This window comes from Neodiprion lecontei, chromosome 2, assembly GCF_021901455.1.
Source record: "Neodiprion lecontei isolate iyNeoLeco1 chromosome 2, iyNeoLeco1.1, whole genome shotgun sequence".
Taxonomy (NCBI): Eukaryota; Metazoa; Arthropoda; class Insecta; order Hymenoptera; family Diprionidae; genus Neodiprion; species Neodiprion lecontei.
In genome coordinates this window covers 370,448-389,281 of record NC_060261.1, presented here as the reverse complement: position 1 = coordinate 389,281, position 18,834 = coordinate 370,448, and the positions used below count along the sequence as shown (strand labels likewise).

At 37.6% G+C, this 18,834-nt stretch overlaps 2 protein-coding genes across 2 annotated transcripts; one reads left to right on the top strand and one right to left on the bottom strand.

Annotated features, from left to right (window-relative positions):
• Window positions 1-1,061: 1,061 nt before the first annotated feature.
• On the bottom strand, window positions 1,062-17,731 carry LOC107220430 (poly [ADP-ribose] polymerase). Its single transcript, XM_015659024.2, has 15 exons — window positions 17,393-17,731; window positions 16,869-17,010; window positions 16,225-16,751; window positions 15,375-15,580; window positions 12,889-14,851; window positions 7,282-7,488; window positions 6,804-7,124; window positions 5,849-6,080; window positions 4,451-4,765; window positions 4,120-4,288; window positions 3,599-3,957; window positions 3,180-3,490; window positions 2,252-2,437; window positions 1,994-2,119; window positions 1,062-1,606 (listed from the first exon to the last, which is right to left on the bottom strand). The coding sequence occupies exons 1-15, from the start codon at window positions 17,513-17,515 to the stop codon at window positions 1,409-1,411; spliced, it is 5,385 nt and encodes a 1,794-aa protein (XP_015514510.2). The 5' UTR covers window positions 17,516-17,731; the 3' UTR covers window positions 1,062-1,408.
• Window positions 8,347-11,795, top strand: LOC107220432 (eukaryotic translation initiation factor 3 subunit I). Its single transcript, XM_015659027.2, has 5 exons — window positions 8,347-8,744; window positions 9,021-9,267; window positions 9,736-10,016; window positions 10,102-10,302; window positions 11,496-11,795. The coding sequence occupies exons 1-5, from the start codon at window positions 8,742-8,744 to the stop codon at window positions 11,742-11,744; spliced, it is 981 nt and encodes a 326-aa protein (XP_015514513.1). The 5' UTR covers window positions 8,347-8,741; the 3' UTR covers window positions 11,745-11,795.
• Window positions 17,732-18,834: the final 1,103 nt, after the last annotated feature.

Sequence of the window (18,834 nt, the reverse complement as noted above, 5' to 3'; positions counted from 1 at the left end):
TTTATCAATTTATCACTAACCTAAATCCAATTCGGGTCAGGCAGTCATGTAACATCTGATGTATCGGTATTATTTGAATGTGAAATCAGTTCGGCAGGTACGTGCGAAATGAGCATAAATCAAGAACAGTCCATCTATAAATTATATCAAACATTGGTGAAATGCTGTCTATCTCACTTCTCAACCCTATTAGTTGGTTGTTGATGTAAATATTAGGCGAATGTCCTGTTTCGACATTGTTCGTATATTTTTGTTTTGCAAATCTTGTTCTTGTACTTGAATAATATTACACATTATACATGCAATGACATATTATCGAAGCAACGCTAATAGTATCGGTTTCGCTACAGAAACTGGTTCTATATGTAACTGAGAGATGAAATGGGCATATCAATGAGTATTTGACACCGTTTTAATATCTTCAATACAGGGAAACGGAATTCGTAAAAAATTAGTGAAACTATTTCTTGAAAAACTCTATCACTCCCGTAACATCAGAACCAACAAACCTTGAAATATTTACTACAGTATTTAAAACATGGCACTGATCAAAAGTTTCATTCTGCGATTTTATATTTCCACATGTTTTTCAACAGTTCTATACGTAGTGTGAAAAAATTATATGTAATTTTTTTCGACAACTAAACTATTTTAAGTTGTTTGTAATTGATCAATAATATTTCACCCTTTGATTTTTCTACTCAATTAACGAATATTCAGAATATTAAAAATAAGCTGAGTATCCCTTACGGAAATCAAGTGATTTCTTCGTTGTTTTTTTAATTCTCATACCACCCTAACAACTCGTCAACATCATTTCTCAATTCCGACAACTCGGCAAGAAATTAGAAGGGAAAAATGCCATTACAAATATTTCCTTTCATCTCAGGCGTAAATATCTCTCTTGATGTAAAACAAGTGTCACTCAACACTTTGCGTCAACCAAGTGCTCGTGGGTATTGATTGGATATAAGTGACTCAGTATTATTGACTACTTAATACTTAAACTCGTGTAAATACAAAATGTATAAGATAATGAATCAGACGGTCATTTTAGAACATTTTTCATCAATACATTCATTTATTTGCTTTCTTTCATCTCGCCCTAAAGATATGGTGCGTAGTCAATGCATCTGCCCTCTAGTAAGAACTGCAAACCCATATTCAACATCTGCTGTTGGAATAGGTGCACTGTTTTTCTTGCGCTCTATTTACATGTTCTTGTAATTGATTACAGTGACAATAGCTATATAGGTGAACCGAGTTCTGTAAGTGTTGTTTAAACCTTAGAGAAGACGTCCAACCATAATGCAACCAAGCCTTACCATAGTCAATAAACATTGCTACTCTGTCTGTCACCAACACACGATGAGAAGATATGCCGGTAAATCTTTCTTTCTGCAGATTACTAGCTGGAAGTTGGTTCGGAATCGTTTGTTTCTATAGGTTTGGTCGACGAGGGCTGCGTGGTGTCCTGGAGTGAACCGACGGATGCCTCAAAGTCAGCTGGTTCGATTAAATTTTTTCGCCCATGTGGAGGTGGGCCAATCAATGCTACGACATCGTTGTAGTTTAATGTTTCCTTATCCAACAGTGTTTCGGCTAACTGTAAGAATAAACTGTATGTGTATTTTGAAGAGCCATACTTTCGTATGCTAGCATGTCAGTTGATATTTTGTACAAGTCAACTCACCCTAACTTCAATAGACCCACATCACCTCTAAATTGACTGACGATTTTCTATATTTTAAACTATACAAAACTACAGAAAAAATTCTGTAAATTATCTTACTTTTTTTCTGGTGTCTGTTTCAAAGATAGTGAATCTTGACTTTCCAGTCTAAAATTTTTCAGCAAACGTAGCTTAAAAGTCAGGTGACTTTAGTTCAAAAATAGTTCTGATAAAAGCCTTACTTTTCGCTTGATCTTTTCTAACAAATATTTATAAGCTATTATTTTCTCAAAAGAGACGGCATGTAGCAACGATAATTACCAGCACAAGTTTGTCTCTTTCAGCAATAAGTACTTGTTCGGTTCTTTTATAGGCCTGGCTAATCAATCGCCTTGCTTCTACATCCATCATATTAGCGAGCTTCTTGCTGTAGGGTTTTTTGGATTTCTGAAACAGGGATGTCGTACCTTACAGTAAATATAATGCAAGGAGTTTTCTTTGAGAATGACACTACAACGGACGCACAAGAGTGATTTTAAATCAAGCATGATCGAATCGTTGTTTAAAAACAATATTTACCTGACCGGTTACTTCTTTATCAAACGATAGCAAACCCACTGTAGAATTCATGCCAAATTGTTGCACCTGGGCATAAGCCATTTCGGTAACCTTTGTCAGATCATTTTGAGCTCCGGTTGTGACTCGATTAAATGTGACACTTTCGGCCACTCGACCGCCAAGAGCCATGCACATTCTGTCGAATAGCTGCAGATTGTATTCATATGAATAATCAATCTACTGAGATACATTCAGTTCTTAAATTACAAGCATCTCAGTAATTTCAGAATTGTAATTCAGTAATTATCTTTATTCACGACTCAACCATAATGTTCTTGTTGACCACAAAAGTGGAACGAAAGTGGCATATTATTTCTTCTTTACTGTTTTTCCCCCATCTGTGCGTAAAAAATAGCACTTTTAGTTTTTCAGTTTTTCAGTTTTTCTGGTTTTCCTTTTTTTTTTTTTTCCATTTTGACCTACATCTCTCTGTATTATATTTTAATACTTGCAATAATATTATAATTTTCTGACTGATAGATCGTACTTACACATAAAAGAAAAACACTTTCAAGTCAATAATGCGATCAGAGTTGAGTCGGAAATAAAGTCCTGTATGTAACAGAAGAATAAAACCCCATTATTCCCTCGTTACACAGTGTACTACTTTAAAATCAAGAGACACCGTCAATTACTGACCTAAGCTCTGAAATATACTTTTTACGAGGTACCATTACTATAGAACTGATCCAGATCATTCAACTCGCATTGTACGATCTTTCACCTTATACAGACACAAATATGTAATTATTTAACCTGAATATAGCTGGAAATTTATACTCATTAAATACACCAAAATTTGGTTGTTTCTGACATCCCGAATTTCAATCAGATTATGTTTAGTCATATATGTATCGCACAATTCCAAACACCAAGTGATGTAAAATACCTGCTCTGTAGTATATAGCTTTTGATCGGTAGGTGTATACTGTGCAAATCCCAGGGCAAGATTAGTTCTTGGAATGATAGAGACCTTCAATAGGGCATCGGTATGCTCTAGCATCCATCCAACAAGAGCATGCCCAGCCTCATGATACGCTATTGTACGTTTTTCTGTAGGTGACATCGCATGTTGTCTCTTTTCTGTTCCTCCTACCATACGTTCGACTGCGTATTCAAGATCTACAGAGCCCACGATTTTTTTTTTGAATCTGGCTGCGTGCAACGCTGCTTCATTGCAAACGTTTGCAATATCCGCTCCTGTGAAATAGTTATGTTGGGAAATGTTCAACACTCATTAGTCATATGACCTAAATGTCACATGATTTCATTATAAAAAAAAAGAGGAAAAAAAAAATGCTTAATCACCGCTGAATCCAGGAGTGAGGTAAGCCAACCTCTTGGAATACACCTCGGGTCCTTGTTCCAGCTTTATTCCCTTGAGATGATGTTTGAATATTTGCTCTCGCTCATCAACTGTTGGTAAATCGATCAAAATATGCCTGTCGAATCTGCCAGGTCTAAGTAGAGCCTTATCTAACACATCTGCTCGATTTGTCGATGCTAGCATAATGACACCTTCTTTAGAAGCCATTCCATCCATTTCTACCAGCAGTTGATTCAACGTCTGATCAGACTCGCTAGATGACGAACCACTATCTGACATTCCTGAGGACCGTTTTTTCCCGATTGCATCGATCTCATCGATATATATTATGCAAGGCGCCCTGAATGTGAAATAGTTTGTGTATAAAAGCATGTTATGTATGTATATTTACAAAAAACATAACAAGAAGTTTCCACAATACTAATGTATGAAGATAATTTTTATTTCTTCTTTCAACTAATGTAGCCAAATGAATATTATTATGATTTGGTTTCCTTTTTACCGTGATTTTGCTTCCTTAAATAAGTCTCTAACCCTAGCTGCACCCAACCCACCAATCATTTCAATGAACTCCGAGCCATTCATAGACAAAAATGGTACATTTGCCTCTGTTGCTACAGCCTTGGCCAAGAGTGTTTTTCCGCAACCAGGAGGACCCAAAAGTATAGCACCTGCAAACAGTGTTGATGTAGGACTATTATGTCTACATGCAATGTGATCAAATGAATACTTAATAGTGCGTATTCCTATTTATAAACTTGTTAATAGCGAATAATCACACAGTGGATACAAAGTACCCAATTATTTGTATACTGATGAAAAATTACAAGCACCTTTCGGTACCTTCGCCCCTAGAGTTTTGTAATGCTCTGGATGTTTCAAGTAATCAACAAATTCCATCACTTCGGTCTTCGCCTCCTTCAGACCAGCGACATCGTCAAAGCGTACACCCTTGCCCCTACCAGTTAATGGATCAACAAGAGTGAATTTCGCACGAGTCATTTGGCGAAAGCCTTCCATATTGATAGACGGTTTTACAGAACGAAGGCGACTGATAAGAAATGCAAGTAGAGCACCTGCAAGAAGAACCATCATCGTTTGGCCTGTAGTAATATGACCGCGATCATAGGAAATTGGCACTCGATCCTCTGAAAAATGAAAGTGTGATATCATTATTCAAGAGATAAGTAGAACAAGACAGAAGACTAAGACCATAGCTCAGTTAAAAAATATGTGGACTATTTTAAACTGATCATTATTGATTACAACACAATCTGATTTCATGAGACGATCTACAATAATATATGATGATGGTGGTTTATCTTGTGTTGGAACCTGTGCATTCATTGTAGGTTATTAAGGATTGCAAAAAGTAACTTTATTTGGATATTCTGGTTTCTAAAAATGTCTTCGCTAAGTTGAATAAATTTCTTTGTTTGCTTGTAAATGTACATGTATGAATAATACATCACTCATGAAACGAATGTGTTCAATTGTAGTAAATCGAAATGATGAAACTTGGAAAACGTCTTAAAATCAAGATGAGTGAGAACAAAAAATCAAGATAGACGACATCCACTCGGTAGAAGTTGATAATGATAAGTAATTATAAACCGGCAGGAATCTTTCAAGAATCAGAGTGTACGACAATCCTAATAAGCAAATCCCATAGCATTTCGAGTGTTATGGTATGAAATAAAAAAAGTGATTCAATTAGCACTTAAAATTATTCCAAAATTCGAAATGTTGCTGCAAAATTCAGAGAATTTTGCATCCATTTTGTTGGTAAATGTACAGATTGTCTATTCAGTTTGGTGGCAGCTTTGGCAATGGTAATTTAAAATTCTCAATATCAGTTGAAAATATTAAGCTTGACTTTTGATACACTCAGAAAGAAACAAACCCAATATTCTTAGGTGCAAATTTATATTCTATGTAATGTTAGGGTGTGACTGAACCGAATAGAAAAACTGTTCATAGTTTCAACATCAACTGATCGCTACAGCATTTAATCACCACGATTCATATTTGGATACAAACAACAATTCAATCTAGTCTCCAAGCAGTCAAACCCTGTTATGATCCTGACACAATATATTTCCTAAACGATCAAGTAACCAATGCTCTACCTGTCGCAATACAAGTACACATTTTTGATAAACTGGTTGTAAATTCCTAAGGGGATGTGAAAACTCGAGTTTGTAGATCAGGTGTCACATTCTTGACAGTACCTTGTCTTATGTTCAGTTTGTCTTCAGCAGCTCTCAATTTTTCTTCGAAACGATCTAAGTCGCCTACCGTCATTAGGTGTGTAACGTTTCCAATCTTACGGCCTTTAATTACAGCGTCTGGGTGTAAGATTATAATTACCATGTCTATTTGAGGTCGAAGTATCAACTCTTTCACTTCACCTTTGGAGAGCATGTGATGGAGAAAATCATTCCAGGACACGTACACAATCTGCTAGACAAGTTATTCAAGTTATGTGCTTCAGGTTTTACATATTTAGCATTTTCATATACATTACATATCTCGTATAATGACAAGGTTCAGACTGGTAACATTAACATAATAAAACATTCTGAACAAAATAGCTGTTTTCCAACTTCAGATTGACTTTGAAGGACATGAGTTTTCAAAATATGTATTTTTTCCTTTACTATGCTTCACGAAATTCCAGACAAATGTAAAATCGTAAATTTATATTTTTGTCATAAGAGTGCATTGTTACATTAATGCTACAAACCTTGTCATTGTATAAACAGGGTCGTTCGTGACTATTGTCCCATAGGCTGCCAAGCAACAATGTATTCCTTGTTAAAATCGATAACTAAAAATTGGGTTGCAATGCTAAGAAATTCTTCGGTTTCGAATAAAAGCCATTCGATCAACCAACTTGGTAGCATCAGAATTGATTACCACACACAGGGATGATAAACCGGGATACTACGCAGCGTAGTGATGAAATAACGATCCACCAGTCCCGTTCTGGGTCATTAAAAGCTTCCAGATTGGTCAATTTCAAACAGCTGTAATTCGCGTATAGAAAATTTTTTATAGAAATGCAATAGACGTTTCAGTTGCAGATTGCTACGAGAAATACGTTGGTAGTTTATAAGACTGTACTCCAGGACCACCCTGTAGTTTCGGCAAGAATTGAACCATGGGATCTGCATATACACTCACCTCCCGTTGACTATTATTCGGTGTTAGCATGGTCACCAAGCTGACAATCAGCCAGAAAAATGTAAGCCACATTAAATACTTGGGAACAAGACCAGAAACTTTTTCATTGTCATTTTTATTCGGATTATCTCCTGAGCTTTGAGATGAGGGCTCTCCAGCACGGCCGCCACTCGCCGCCTTATTGCTATTGTTCGTACCTGTGGTACAGAAGCATCTGGCATTATAAAAGCAGCGTAGTTTTGAATCACTATCGAATCCGCTGCGTCGTAACACGGTATAAATGGCGCATACCTCCTTATGCATTCGCATACGCATTTGACCCTAAAAAATAATTACAGTCATTTCATCGTTCTCCCACATCCTCAAATATTGCATCTTAAAAGAATTGCTGAATACTGAATTTGATCTATTTATTTCTCATAACTATCGATATGAGACTAGGAAAATACAAGTCGGGCATATTATATGATTTTCTTACCTGAAACGACAGGCATTGTGAGATTCGAAGGGCGCGATTCAGGACTAGTCTGAAATTAGGTCTACTCAGTACCGACTCGTATTTTCCCGCAACAGTTGACGCCAACTTAAAAATGTCATTCACCGAAGGTAAATATCGTTTCGGACATTTAATAACGCGCTGCATATTCTCCAATTTAGTTTTACAATCACTGTGACCACGAGTATGCTATGCAATGCATGAGAATAGGTTAGGGCCCGGATTGTAATCGAACACGGGCATACATATATTTATGTTACATAAAGGACAAAACTACAACAGACACTTGATCACGCGCGACGAATCTTTTAATATTTCACAAATGAGAAAGTGATTGATAATCCGCTTATACGACTCCTTACGTAAATCTCAAGATAAACTTTATTTTAAGAAACATTCTCATATTTGTGGCTATGCTGAAGCCCGAATAATCCGCAGACGACAAACCATTTGAAGGATATCAATCTGGGGTGTATTCCGAAATCACGGTCTTAAATACAGGTCTTGCAACGAAGGTAGTGGGGGTGGCTCATTTCACGGGCGCTGATTTATCTCACTTTGCGGTCGCCAGGCCGGCGTTGTGATCGAGGGATGGATAATCAACGCGTGCGCAATGCAGCGCCAACCTAATAATTATATTATTATTGTTGTTATTACAAGTAATGAATTGTTATGAATGAAAGTAGTTAATATAAATATTAGTGTGATATAATTATTATGAATGATATATGTATGGAGACTAGAGGCAAAGAGTATCATTACAGTATGACGCACGCGCTGATTTTAGGTTATATGCTTCATTTCAAATATAATTTCCATGGCACATTTTCATCCCTACCCCACGTACATCCCTAGATAACAGCGCCGCGACATGGTTATTTCGAACACTTAAAACACGGACAACAAGAGAACCACGCCGCTCTGTAAAAAATTGGCTTCGTTGCAAGACCTGTATGTAAGACCGTGCCCAGGCCGCAGTAGTCGCAGTCAACAACGTCACAAATTTCATGACGTCACTGACTGGCGGCAGTAAGCTGTCGCGCGATTTCAGAATGCAGTTGCCAGTACTTGCAGTACTGCGGGTATATTTCGGAATACACCCATAGGCCTCCTTACCTCTACCCTCCATAAAGTCAACGTATTAGATTGTTCACAGCTTCGAATTAAGGGCACAAGCTGCACGAAGTTTTGCGACGGTTTCAGCATTCATCAAGAATAGTTGAGCAATATGAGGACTTTTATAACGAAAGAGTTTCCATCTACCCAATGAGGTCGGCCATCTTCTACAATATCTAGCCAATGCTGGGTCATTTCGTTGACGGTTTGTGGCTCTACTCATCTCTTTCTGCCGTTCGGCCAGGGCGCGTGTGAGACGTTCAGCTGGTGCACTAGTCGATTTTGTGGCAATTTTGGAGCGCTGATGCGATATTAGTTTAGATAAAATGGTAAGTTTCTGTTCTTAAAATAAATCTGTTCTATCATTATGCCAGATCATACCTCCCCTACGCGTGCACACACATAAACACGTGTGAAAATTTGCCTTCCCGTGCCTAACCTCAAGTTGACACTGCAAGATATCGATTCAAGTACCTATATATCTTCGGTCAACGTTAGAGGAGGCTTCTTGTGAAATGATGTGTGTTTCATATCAGACGTGGTTATATTGAATGTGTCTTTTCGAATCTTCGGATTCCATTGTTTGTGATTGCATTGTGTTTTAGAAACCTCTCATGCTTCATGGGCATGAACGTGCCATTACCAAGATCAAGTACAACAGGGAGGGTGACCTCTTGTTCTCTGCAAGTAAGGACAAGAAGCCTAATGTCTGGTACTCCCTCAATGGAGAACGCCTTGGAACTTTCAACGGTCATAATGGTTCTGTATGGTGCATCGACGTTAATTGGGATACTACTAGATTCTTATCTGGAAGTGGTGACAATACTTTATGTGTATGGGATTGTCAGACTGGTTAGTTACCTCTTATCGTTCTATTCCAACAGACTCGTACCATATCTATATGATGAAGGTGATGTGAAACTGGTCATTGCTGGATTTGTAGTATTCTAACCAGTGAAAGTATTTGAATTTTATCCTAGAGGAGCTGCGATAATTTTGTCGATCTCTGTCTGTTGGAAAACTAATACACTTGCAAATTTAAGATGTTACTGAACCTAGCAGGTGATAACTGCGAGCATCATGAACAAATCAATAATATATAATCAAATATCCTTTATAATCTGTTGAATTGATACAATGATTTGAGACATGAATGTGAAATTTTTCCAATTTCTTTGTCTGACTTAGTTTTACCTACTAATTCCGGCAACATGAAGTCGAGCAAATTGGTTTAATTAATCTAAAACATGTAAACTTATGCTATTTTGAGATAGGTTGAATTTCACGCAACAACGATTCTCTGTATTTTTCTCGATTCAGGAAAAGTTGTTGGTCAATTGGAAACAAATAGTTCGGTGAGGACATGTAGCTTTAGTTATTCCGGGAATCTTGCTGTCTATTCAACCGATAAAGCTTTGGGATACCAATGTGAAATGTTCATTATCGATGCACGAGACGTCGTTTCCAAATCATCACAAGAGAATGCCATACGACGAATACCTATCAACGGCCCCCGAATCTCTGCTATTCTTTGGGGTGCTCTTGATGAAACCATCATCACTGGGCATGAAGATGGTGAGATTAATCTCTGGGATATGAGGGTGAGTTGTGATTCACATGACACAAATATTAATCTTGAATTAAATTACAATTCCTCAGTTTACTTTATTTGTAATATATTCACAGACTGGGAAAAAACTTAATTCTATTAAAAGTCACAAGAATCAGATCAACGATATGCAAACCAATAAGGATGGGACCATGTTTGTGACAGCATGTAAGGATCATACGGCCAAATTGTTTGATAGCGAATCTCTGGTGTGCTTGAAAACTTATAAAACCGAGAGACCGGTCAATTCCGCAACAATATCCCCAATTTTGGATCATGTGAGTACGCAATTTTATATAATGTCTTGAGCAGGTGCAGCAGCATTTTAATACTTTCCTGAATATTGTACAAGATTAAACATTTTTTATAATACCCGAAAAGTAACGATATTACCATTCTGACACTTGAGAGAAGGTCGGAGCACTCCCTTTTTTTCTGCTAACTTTAGGGGAATAGTTTACGATTGTTGACAAGTGTGTCGACAACATAGGTGACATTAAATAAGGTGGTGCAAGCCACTTACAAATGAGATTGTGATAATACCTCAATTCCTTCTGTATCGATGCAGTACTTTTGCTTCAGTTGCGAGCATACTTAGCAAAGTGTTGTCCCGATCGTAGCTACTTAGAAATTGCATACCTTATGTCTAAGTAGCACTAACTGGTGATCTTATTTTTTTGGCCCTACTAAAACTTGACACTGACTACAGAACATTCTGCCTTTTAGTACACTTCTATGTGTGGACTAAGGTATGCACAGTATTCCTATGTTATATTACAAAAAAATGCAAAAATGTACATATTATGTACACCCAGTGAAGTCGATTTGGAATCCCTCTAATTTTAGCAGCTCAAATATAAGGTTGGCAGCTCTAGTGCCCAACTTACGCCTATTAAATAACATGCGGTATCTGTTGGATGAACCGTAGCAATTAGTTAGAAGCTGCCAGAGCCAACCCTATTTCTGACCCGCTTAAACCAGGAGGTTCAGAATCGACTTCACTAGTGTGTAAGATTCAAATTTTAAATGTCGTTCAATTGAATATACTCCTGATTTGTCGTTTGACTTGTCAGCGATTTTGGGAATGAAATAAAATTTTTATTAAAATTAAACGATTGGAAATTTGATGCCATGCAGCTTGGACAATTTTCTACTCAAAATGCAACTCTTTGGTTACAAACTGAAAAAAAAATCGTTCACGTAATATCCAAATTTAGGAGGCGTGGTTAATTTTTTTATTATATACTACTCACTAAACATCCATTACAAATGACTTGATCAAGTTATAACAATTCGTATTTAGTGAGTTGGCAGAAAAAGCAAACTCCCTGTAAATATGCAAATTTGTAGAAAAATGACTGACTGATTCTTTTTATGTGAAATTGTCGGCAAGACATGTAAAATTACATCCGTACGTAGTGTGGTTGTGTAAAATGCGAATGTAACAGATCGTACCTATATCCATTTTCAGGTGGTACTGGGTGGTGGCCAGGATGCCATGGACGTGACCACGACATCGGCTCGTCATGGAAAATTTGATTCACGATTTTTCCATTTGGTATTTGAGGAAGAATTCGCTCGACTCAAAGGCCATTTTGGCCCTATCAATTCTTTAGCCTTTCATCCTAATGGACGGAGTTATTCTACAGGCGGAGAAGATGGATATATTCGTATCAATACATTTGACCAATCTTACTTCGATTTTCATTTTGAATATTAATCAATAATTGTACTACCATTGTACTAATATATATCGAATCTAAAAATTTTACACAGCACGTGCTCTTCATTTATTCCGCGTAATGTTTCCTCAATATTTCGAATCATTTTTCGGAAAGATAAAAACCATGAAGGAGGATGTGAGACGTTTCCAAGGAAATGCCTGTATCAAGTTATCGGTGTCAGATATGTTGCTTAATTTTTCTGTACGTACCAAATTGTCATATTGCATGAATTTTTTTTTTCGTTTGCTTGCATCTGATACACTGACAGATTAAAATTCGTTAATTTTGCATGTCACATATCTGTATACCTATGTGAAATTTCAAGGAATAAGGATACAATGGTAAAGTGGAAAATGAAATTGGCAACAATTGCAACATAAAATACGGTTTTAATATCTATGTTAGTATGATTTATTATTGAAAGTAAAAATCGTCTCGTAGAAAATATGGCTGATGATTATTGTATAAAAAATATTGGACAGAAGGTAACTTCGGAATTTATCACTATTCTCAAATAAGGATACATACCTATGAGAAGTAGAAACCATCATATATACCAAGTATAACTATATGCCAAAAATAAAAAGATGAAGAAAATATAGCGCAAGAATCAAATATGAATTTTCATATCACTGGTTTGGTCTGAAGTCCTAATTTATTTTGCTCTCAATAACATTTCAATATCGTTCCTGATTTGAATGCCGACAATGGATTCCCTTCACTTATTTATCATAGCAAACTAAAAACTTGGCAATATTTTTCAAGGTTGAGTGTCCCATGATAATAGCACTTCTATGTATACGTAGATGTATTTGAAATTTAATTTATTGTAGCCCAGTCTTTTGGTTGAAGCTTGGGCCTAAACTTGACTGATACTCGGTAGCGTAATCAGTGAGAAAAACATTTGCATCAGGATTGGACTGATTTACTCAGTTTATACCTATGCTCAAAGTATAAAAAACAAAAACGAGTAGACTTGACAAACACAATACAACTTATTATTACGCATAATTCATTATCAAATCGGTAGGCCTTATTTGGAAGTTTGGCGACCTCAAATGGTCTGTGTGGTATGCAAATATCAAACTACTTGTTTGAGGTAGGGTAGCTGGCAAGTAACATTGAAAGTATTTCAGCTTATAGTTTGTACCGGAAATTAGTTTTGACCAAATATTGTACTTGAACTTGGGCCACATCATATACAATATATTCGTTGTACAAAAGAGAAGTTGACTTTGAAAGCTTAGCTGGTACTGGCTTTCCGTATGGCACCTGAACTCCATCACTTGTAATGTGAAAATCGTCTGGGTCTGGTTGAGTCTGACCCAGACCCAATGTAGAATGTTTACCTTTTGGTAATTTTTCAACGTAATCCGCTGCGTGTCGCTCATAGGTATTGCCCAGAGCTACCTCGCACAGTAGCAACAATCCAGTCGGATTTTGTCGGTTAGTGCAGCAATAGTTGGCTGATTTTGACACCATATCAGCAAAGTATATACCTTTACCAAACATGTAACCGGTGACAGGTGCTTCAGGTGGCGCAATTCTCAAACCCTGGGACAGTATACCGACGAAATTTGTAGTTCTCGATCCATGCCATAAGAGCTTTTTATTTGGTAGCTTCTTAAATGGCTTGTAACGCTTGTCCTCGCCTTTACGTTTTACCACGAATACTTGATCTATCTCCAGCTCGTAATGAGAATGAGTTGATGCGTGGGTATTCTTTACATATCGTTCAATTAATTTGTATTCATTTGTTTCTACATCAAGAACGTCAATGTCTGTATTCAACTGTTCATAATGGGCATCAAGAGGATTCTTAGATTCATCTGTTTTTGCATTTAATAAGTTGTAGGCAATTTCTAGCTCCAGTAACGAATCCAACATCTCCGACTTGGATTTGATTTGCTCCTCGTTTTCCAAAATTATCGGATCTGATACTCCAAAATCATGTGGTATAAGCGTGTAAAACCTATTTGAAGCATCCACAAATTTACAATAGTCGACCCCGCCGGATTTGATGAATTCTTGCAATTCGCTTAGCACTTTGTAAGCCTTATCGATTTGTTTCTTTGACAATTTACCCAGCGGCATTTTAGCCAAATCTATTTCGAATTCCAACATTACTTTTCTCATTGTGTCAACGTCGAAAATAAGTTTAATCAAATCTTGTAGCGGTTTTTTCAGGTTACTCTTTATCTCCGATTCCATCAATTTTTTCGTTGTATCATCATCTCCGCCATAGTCTACATCAATTGGGTACATCTTAGATGGGATTTTAATAAAGTTGTCACGACGACTCCATTTGTTACCCGATTTCTCCTCATAAAAAAATTCAAATTGCTCTATACACTTTTCCAGTGGAAGGTTTTCTATCTTTGTGCCTCCAATGGATGTGCCAATTCTTCCCCAACTCCGAAATAACCAGTATTTTTTCTGCTTATCATCTTTCAGTACTTGTAACTTGTAATAACTGTTCTTCTTTGATTGTATGTCAGTTATTCCGAGAGTTACCGTATACTTATCTCGACCATTTTCGTAAATGTGGGCCCTATCTTCTAGCCCGCTATCGGGATCAACCGCTCCTCCACCTTTCACACGCATCTTGATCTTTCCAGACACAGACTTTTCAAACTGACTTTTACCCCTGGACTTTGATTTTTCCATCACTGCTGTAATTCGTAAACTTGGATCTCCGCCCCATGTGCATATGTTTTTTTTATTAATAAGCATAATGGCTGGTTTATCAAATTCTTTGGCTTCGTCAATGAAGTCTTCTGAAACTACTTGTATGTCGGCCTCTTTAATTTCTTGCATTCTTTTGTTCATTTTTTCAACCTCCGTTGGATTAGAAATGCAGGCAGCCAGATTTTTGTGAATTTTTGTACCAAGTTTGCCCCCCAAGAGCAATATCTCTTTTTTCAGCTCTTCCTTGTCTCTCTGAATTTTGCCGATTACAAGAAACTCCATATTTTTCAATGGTTTTGGTTTCGCTTGTATTTTTGGACCGCTGTCTAGTTGATCTTCTTTTTTAACAGAAGAAGATGTGGTAGGTGCGGTGATACGAATCAACCTTCTCATCACTCTAGATTTGTATTCTTTACTGAAATTATGAGACAATAAATCAGGAAATGACTTTTCATGTTTTCTTTCTGGATATTGTGACTTGAACATCACGGTCAAAATATGGAGCGTAGAGGTAAGGAGAAGTATCTCATATGGGTTTTCAACTGTAAAGGTGTCCACCAAAAGCAGCAAATAGTGGTTCAACAAGTCACTAGAATGGCGCTCATAAGCAATAACGGTACCAATCTGATTGGTGCTTAGCAATCAGGGTTCAATTGGGATGAATCCGATTGGGGTTTTGCGGAATTTTTGCTGCAGCATCGCCATTTTAACTTGCCTCTACTTTACAGACACTTTATATACATGGAGACAGTCCTCCTTACCTCTACCCTCCATAGGTCAAAGCCAAATTTAGGGGAATCAGTATTTAATTTTTCCATATTTGGCATAATTCGTCCAGTACTTTGACATATTTAGTGTTAATCAGAAAAAATTGACTGTGAGTAAAAAAAGTGGGAGATTTAATAGGTAATTCCAACGAAAATCATTGGCATACTCACAGAAAAAGATGCGCCTCTTTAAGGTTAGCAGGCACTACGAATTTTGATCGTTTTGGATCTTGTGTCACATGTTCACATTTTGTCCACTCTGTTATATCACCAGTGCATATGTAACCAAGCCCAGAGTTGTAAACCAATTGCCCTTGGCATTTTGTGCATGGGTTTAAAACTCCAAAAATCATTGCATCTGAGATTCTATCTAACATCTGTAACAAAGGAAATAGAATATATCACACGAATATTTCAACAGTTTTTACAAATCTATTCAACGTAGATATCGATTGATTAACAAGCTGTGAGCAATTTTAATTATATAAACTCTATTATATACAAGGTGACCCGGGACTGTTGTTCCATAGGGTACCAATATTTGTCTGTAAAAATCTGCGACTCAAACGTTCTTTACTTTTTATAGGAAATTCATCATTTGTGAATTACAGCTGTTTGAAATTGGTTAATTCAGTGGCATTTGATGTCTTAGGGCAGCTGGTGAGCACATGATGGTCAAATGATGTATAGCTGGCCCTGTTCTCAATTTGTTCTGAATCATCACATGCTACTGGATTGGAAAATTTTAAACAGCAGTAATTAGCAAACGGCAATTTTTCTATGAGAAATAAAAACCGTTTCAGTCACAGATTTTCACATGGTATACATTAGTAGCCTATGGGGTGATGGTCCTGGGTCTCTGTATACGTATTATACAGATATGTACATGGAAAGACACTTTTCAACAAAACTGCGAATTTCATTCCATTTTTTAATTTATTTTCTTTTACCAACAAATTACCTTTGATCATTAGTGAAGCCTGAAAGTGCAAATATTGCGTTACAATATAGTGATACTTACATCGGAGATTCCTTCGGGAACTTTTTGTTTGTTAGCTTCTAACAAGGAAATAAGAGCACGTTTGTGAAGTGCCGATAATTTGTCTCTCATACTGAAAACCATCTGATTTTGTAGCTTCAGCTGTAATTCTTCCTCGGGATCAGAAGGCTCAGACTTAAGTTTCTTTGTTGGTGGTGCATCTTCTTTAATCTTCATTAAAGTTTTTTTCAGGGTCTCTTGATCCTCCTTATTCAGTCCATCAAAACCAGGAAGCTTTTTTCCAGTTTCAAAGAATTCCAACTCTTTTCTGAGCTTTGAAAAGCATTGGATATGATACCATCTATCTTGACCTCCGTAGGCTCTGGCATTTTCACTCTCGTAATCCTTTTTTGATATTCTGACCTCATTTTTAATAATAGTTTCTTCACAGCCTCGACACATGGCTCGGCTAGACTTAGCATACTCAACTTTAAAGTCTTTCAAAGCTCCTGATAATGGGGCGTCAGATCGCTTCTTTCCTCTAGTAGGTGCCGTATTTGAAACATTTTCTAAAATAATATCGACTAGATTTGGTGCTACAATTATTGAGCCTATATCGGCTCATTGTGTGCAATAAACAAAACTTCTTTGAATTACGGTTAATGAGAACAACAAATTACACAAACCAAGCGCCTTTGAAACAATTTCTTGATCCTCCCATCGGATTCCATCAAAATTAGCAATATCATCTGTTGTTTTTGGGCGCTGCTTCAGAAAAAAACAATCAGAGTGATACCAATGAGGTATTTTACCATCGTGGAACGGACTCTGGAAATAAATTTATTCAACAATTTTAGCAATAATTTGATAAATAATAAATATCTTTTACAATTCAATCTTTGCAATTATAAACTTTGGAGCAGTAATTTACAAAGTGTCAATACTCTGAAAGTGTCGTCCAAGAGGCTCAAAATGATGACGTCTTGCACTTGCTGCATTTGGCATGCACTAAGTGGTATTTTACTGATCTTAAAACTATGGGAATATAGGGTCATTCATTGAATACTCGGCTACGGGTGTCAACAGGGTAGCAGATTTTATCCGAGGCCCGCGTAAGCGTTAGGTGACCGGTATTCAATTAATAACCCTGTAGTTATATGCTGGGGAAAGTGTGTGCAAGTGTGAAGTCTTTTATCAACGAATAACCCACCTGCACCATTGCGGCGATTCTCAAACTTCCTTGCGCGATGCTATTTTTGCACGTCTTGCATCCAGCACGCCCACTTTTAGAATATTCTACATAATACGGCAATTCGCAATTTTTAACACTCATCGTTGCCAATCAATAGTGGTACAATGAATATGATATGCGTCGTTCGGCGTTGTGCGGAGAAGAGGAAATAAAATGGCGGGAACAAGAATGTACTCTTCGAATTTCTACTTCTTCCCTTCTCCCACCTGTTTGGGTTCCGAAACTTCATGATTTTGTGAGTGCGGAATCCATCGACATATAGATGGCGGTATCTCAGGCATGTCGCTTTGGTACCCATGTTGTTGACCTCGCGAAAACTGTGGCCGTGGTTATGAGAGAGCGAGATATACCCGTATCCGCCCCGCTGCACCGGAAACTCTGTCTCACTCACTCTGCAATTGATAAGCTGAAAGAGAACGTATTGGCCAACCAGGCTGTAGAGCGAGAGAGACAGGTACATGGCATAAGTGCTCTATCTCACTACTCCGCCATACTTTCCGTATACCCGCGGCTACCTCCAGTAGTAAGTATATGCTCCAAGCTTTGGCGTTCTTGAGTTATCCTCACTTTTCGTCTATACTCACCCAAAAATATAAATCCTCGGCTCGATTTGATTTCACAATGACATCTGACTGAGTACCAGAAACTTCTGCTGCGTAGTAGCAATATGTCAACAAGTTATGTGTTTTACCATAGCTCGTTGCTCTGAGACATCTTTTGTTGTAGGTATAAAGAAAAATCGACAGTAAAAACATTGCCGACAGTGTTTGACACGTGGTTTGACCAATTTACCCAGGTTTTGAGGTTATACTCTCATTGTAATAATTTGCGCATGTGCCAGTTTCGCGCAGCAGGGAGTACGTTCTGCGCGTGCGCTCCTATCATTTTAAAGGAATTCGTGCAAAATGAAGAGCCGTCGAACACGGCCAGTATTTCACATACGTATATTACATATATGGTATTTCACCGAGTTACATACTGGTTTGGAAACCCGTAAGGTGGAGAGTGATTCAAATAGTGTGCCAAAAGCGTAGTGCTCATTTCTGCCACTTGGAGCAGTGCAACCTTGGGGTAAGCCAATCAAGTTAGAATGGGAGAGGTAGCTTTGGGTGTATTCCGAAATATACTTCCAGTACTGCAGACCGTGACGTCACCCAGTCAACTGCGAACTGCGTTCCGTTTTTACTTCGAGTTGCCAGTCGCAGTAAAATCGGAACGCTACACCGAGGATGCGGCCATCTCTCAAGTACTGCAACTCCCTCACGTGCCAGACCGGAGTAGTCAGAGTCAACAACGTCACAAATTTCATGACGTCACTAACTGGCTGCAGTAAGCTGTAGCGCGATTTCGGAACGCGGTTGTCAGTACTCGCAGTACTGCGAGTATATTTCGGAATACAC

Bases quoted from the DNA above. Each gene is read 5' to 3' on its own strand.
- LOC107220432 (XM_015659027.2), top strand. The intron at 9,268-9,735 runs GTTAGTTACCTC...TTCTCGATTCAG, and splicing joins TGTATGGGATTGTCAGACTG to GAAAAGTTGTTGGTCAATTG. The intron at 10,017-10,101 runs GTGAGTTGTGAT...ATATATTCACAG, and splicing joins TTAATCTCTGGGATATGAGG to ACTGGGAAAAAACTTAATTC.
- LOC107220430 (XM_015659024.2), bottom strand. From the start codon at position 17,515: ATGAGTGTTAAAAATTGCGAATTGCCGTATTATGTAGAATATTCTAAA. The intron at 16,752-16,868 runs GTTTGTGTAATT...ATATTATTTTAG, and splicing joins AATTGTTTCAAAGGCGCTTG to AAAATGTTTCAAATACGGCA. The intron at 7,489-12,888 runs TAAGCTGAAATA...TGCATTGCATAG, and splicing joins CTAATTTCCGGTACAAACTA to CATACTCGTGGTCACAGTGA.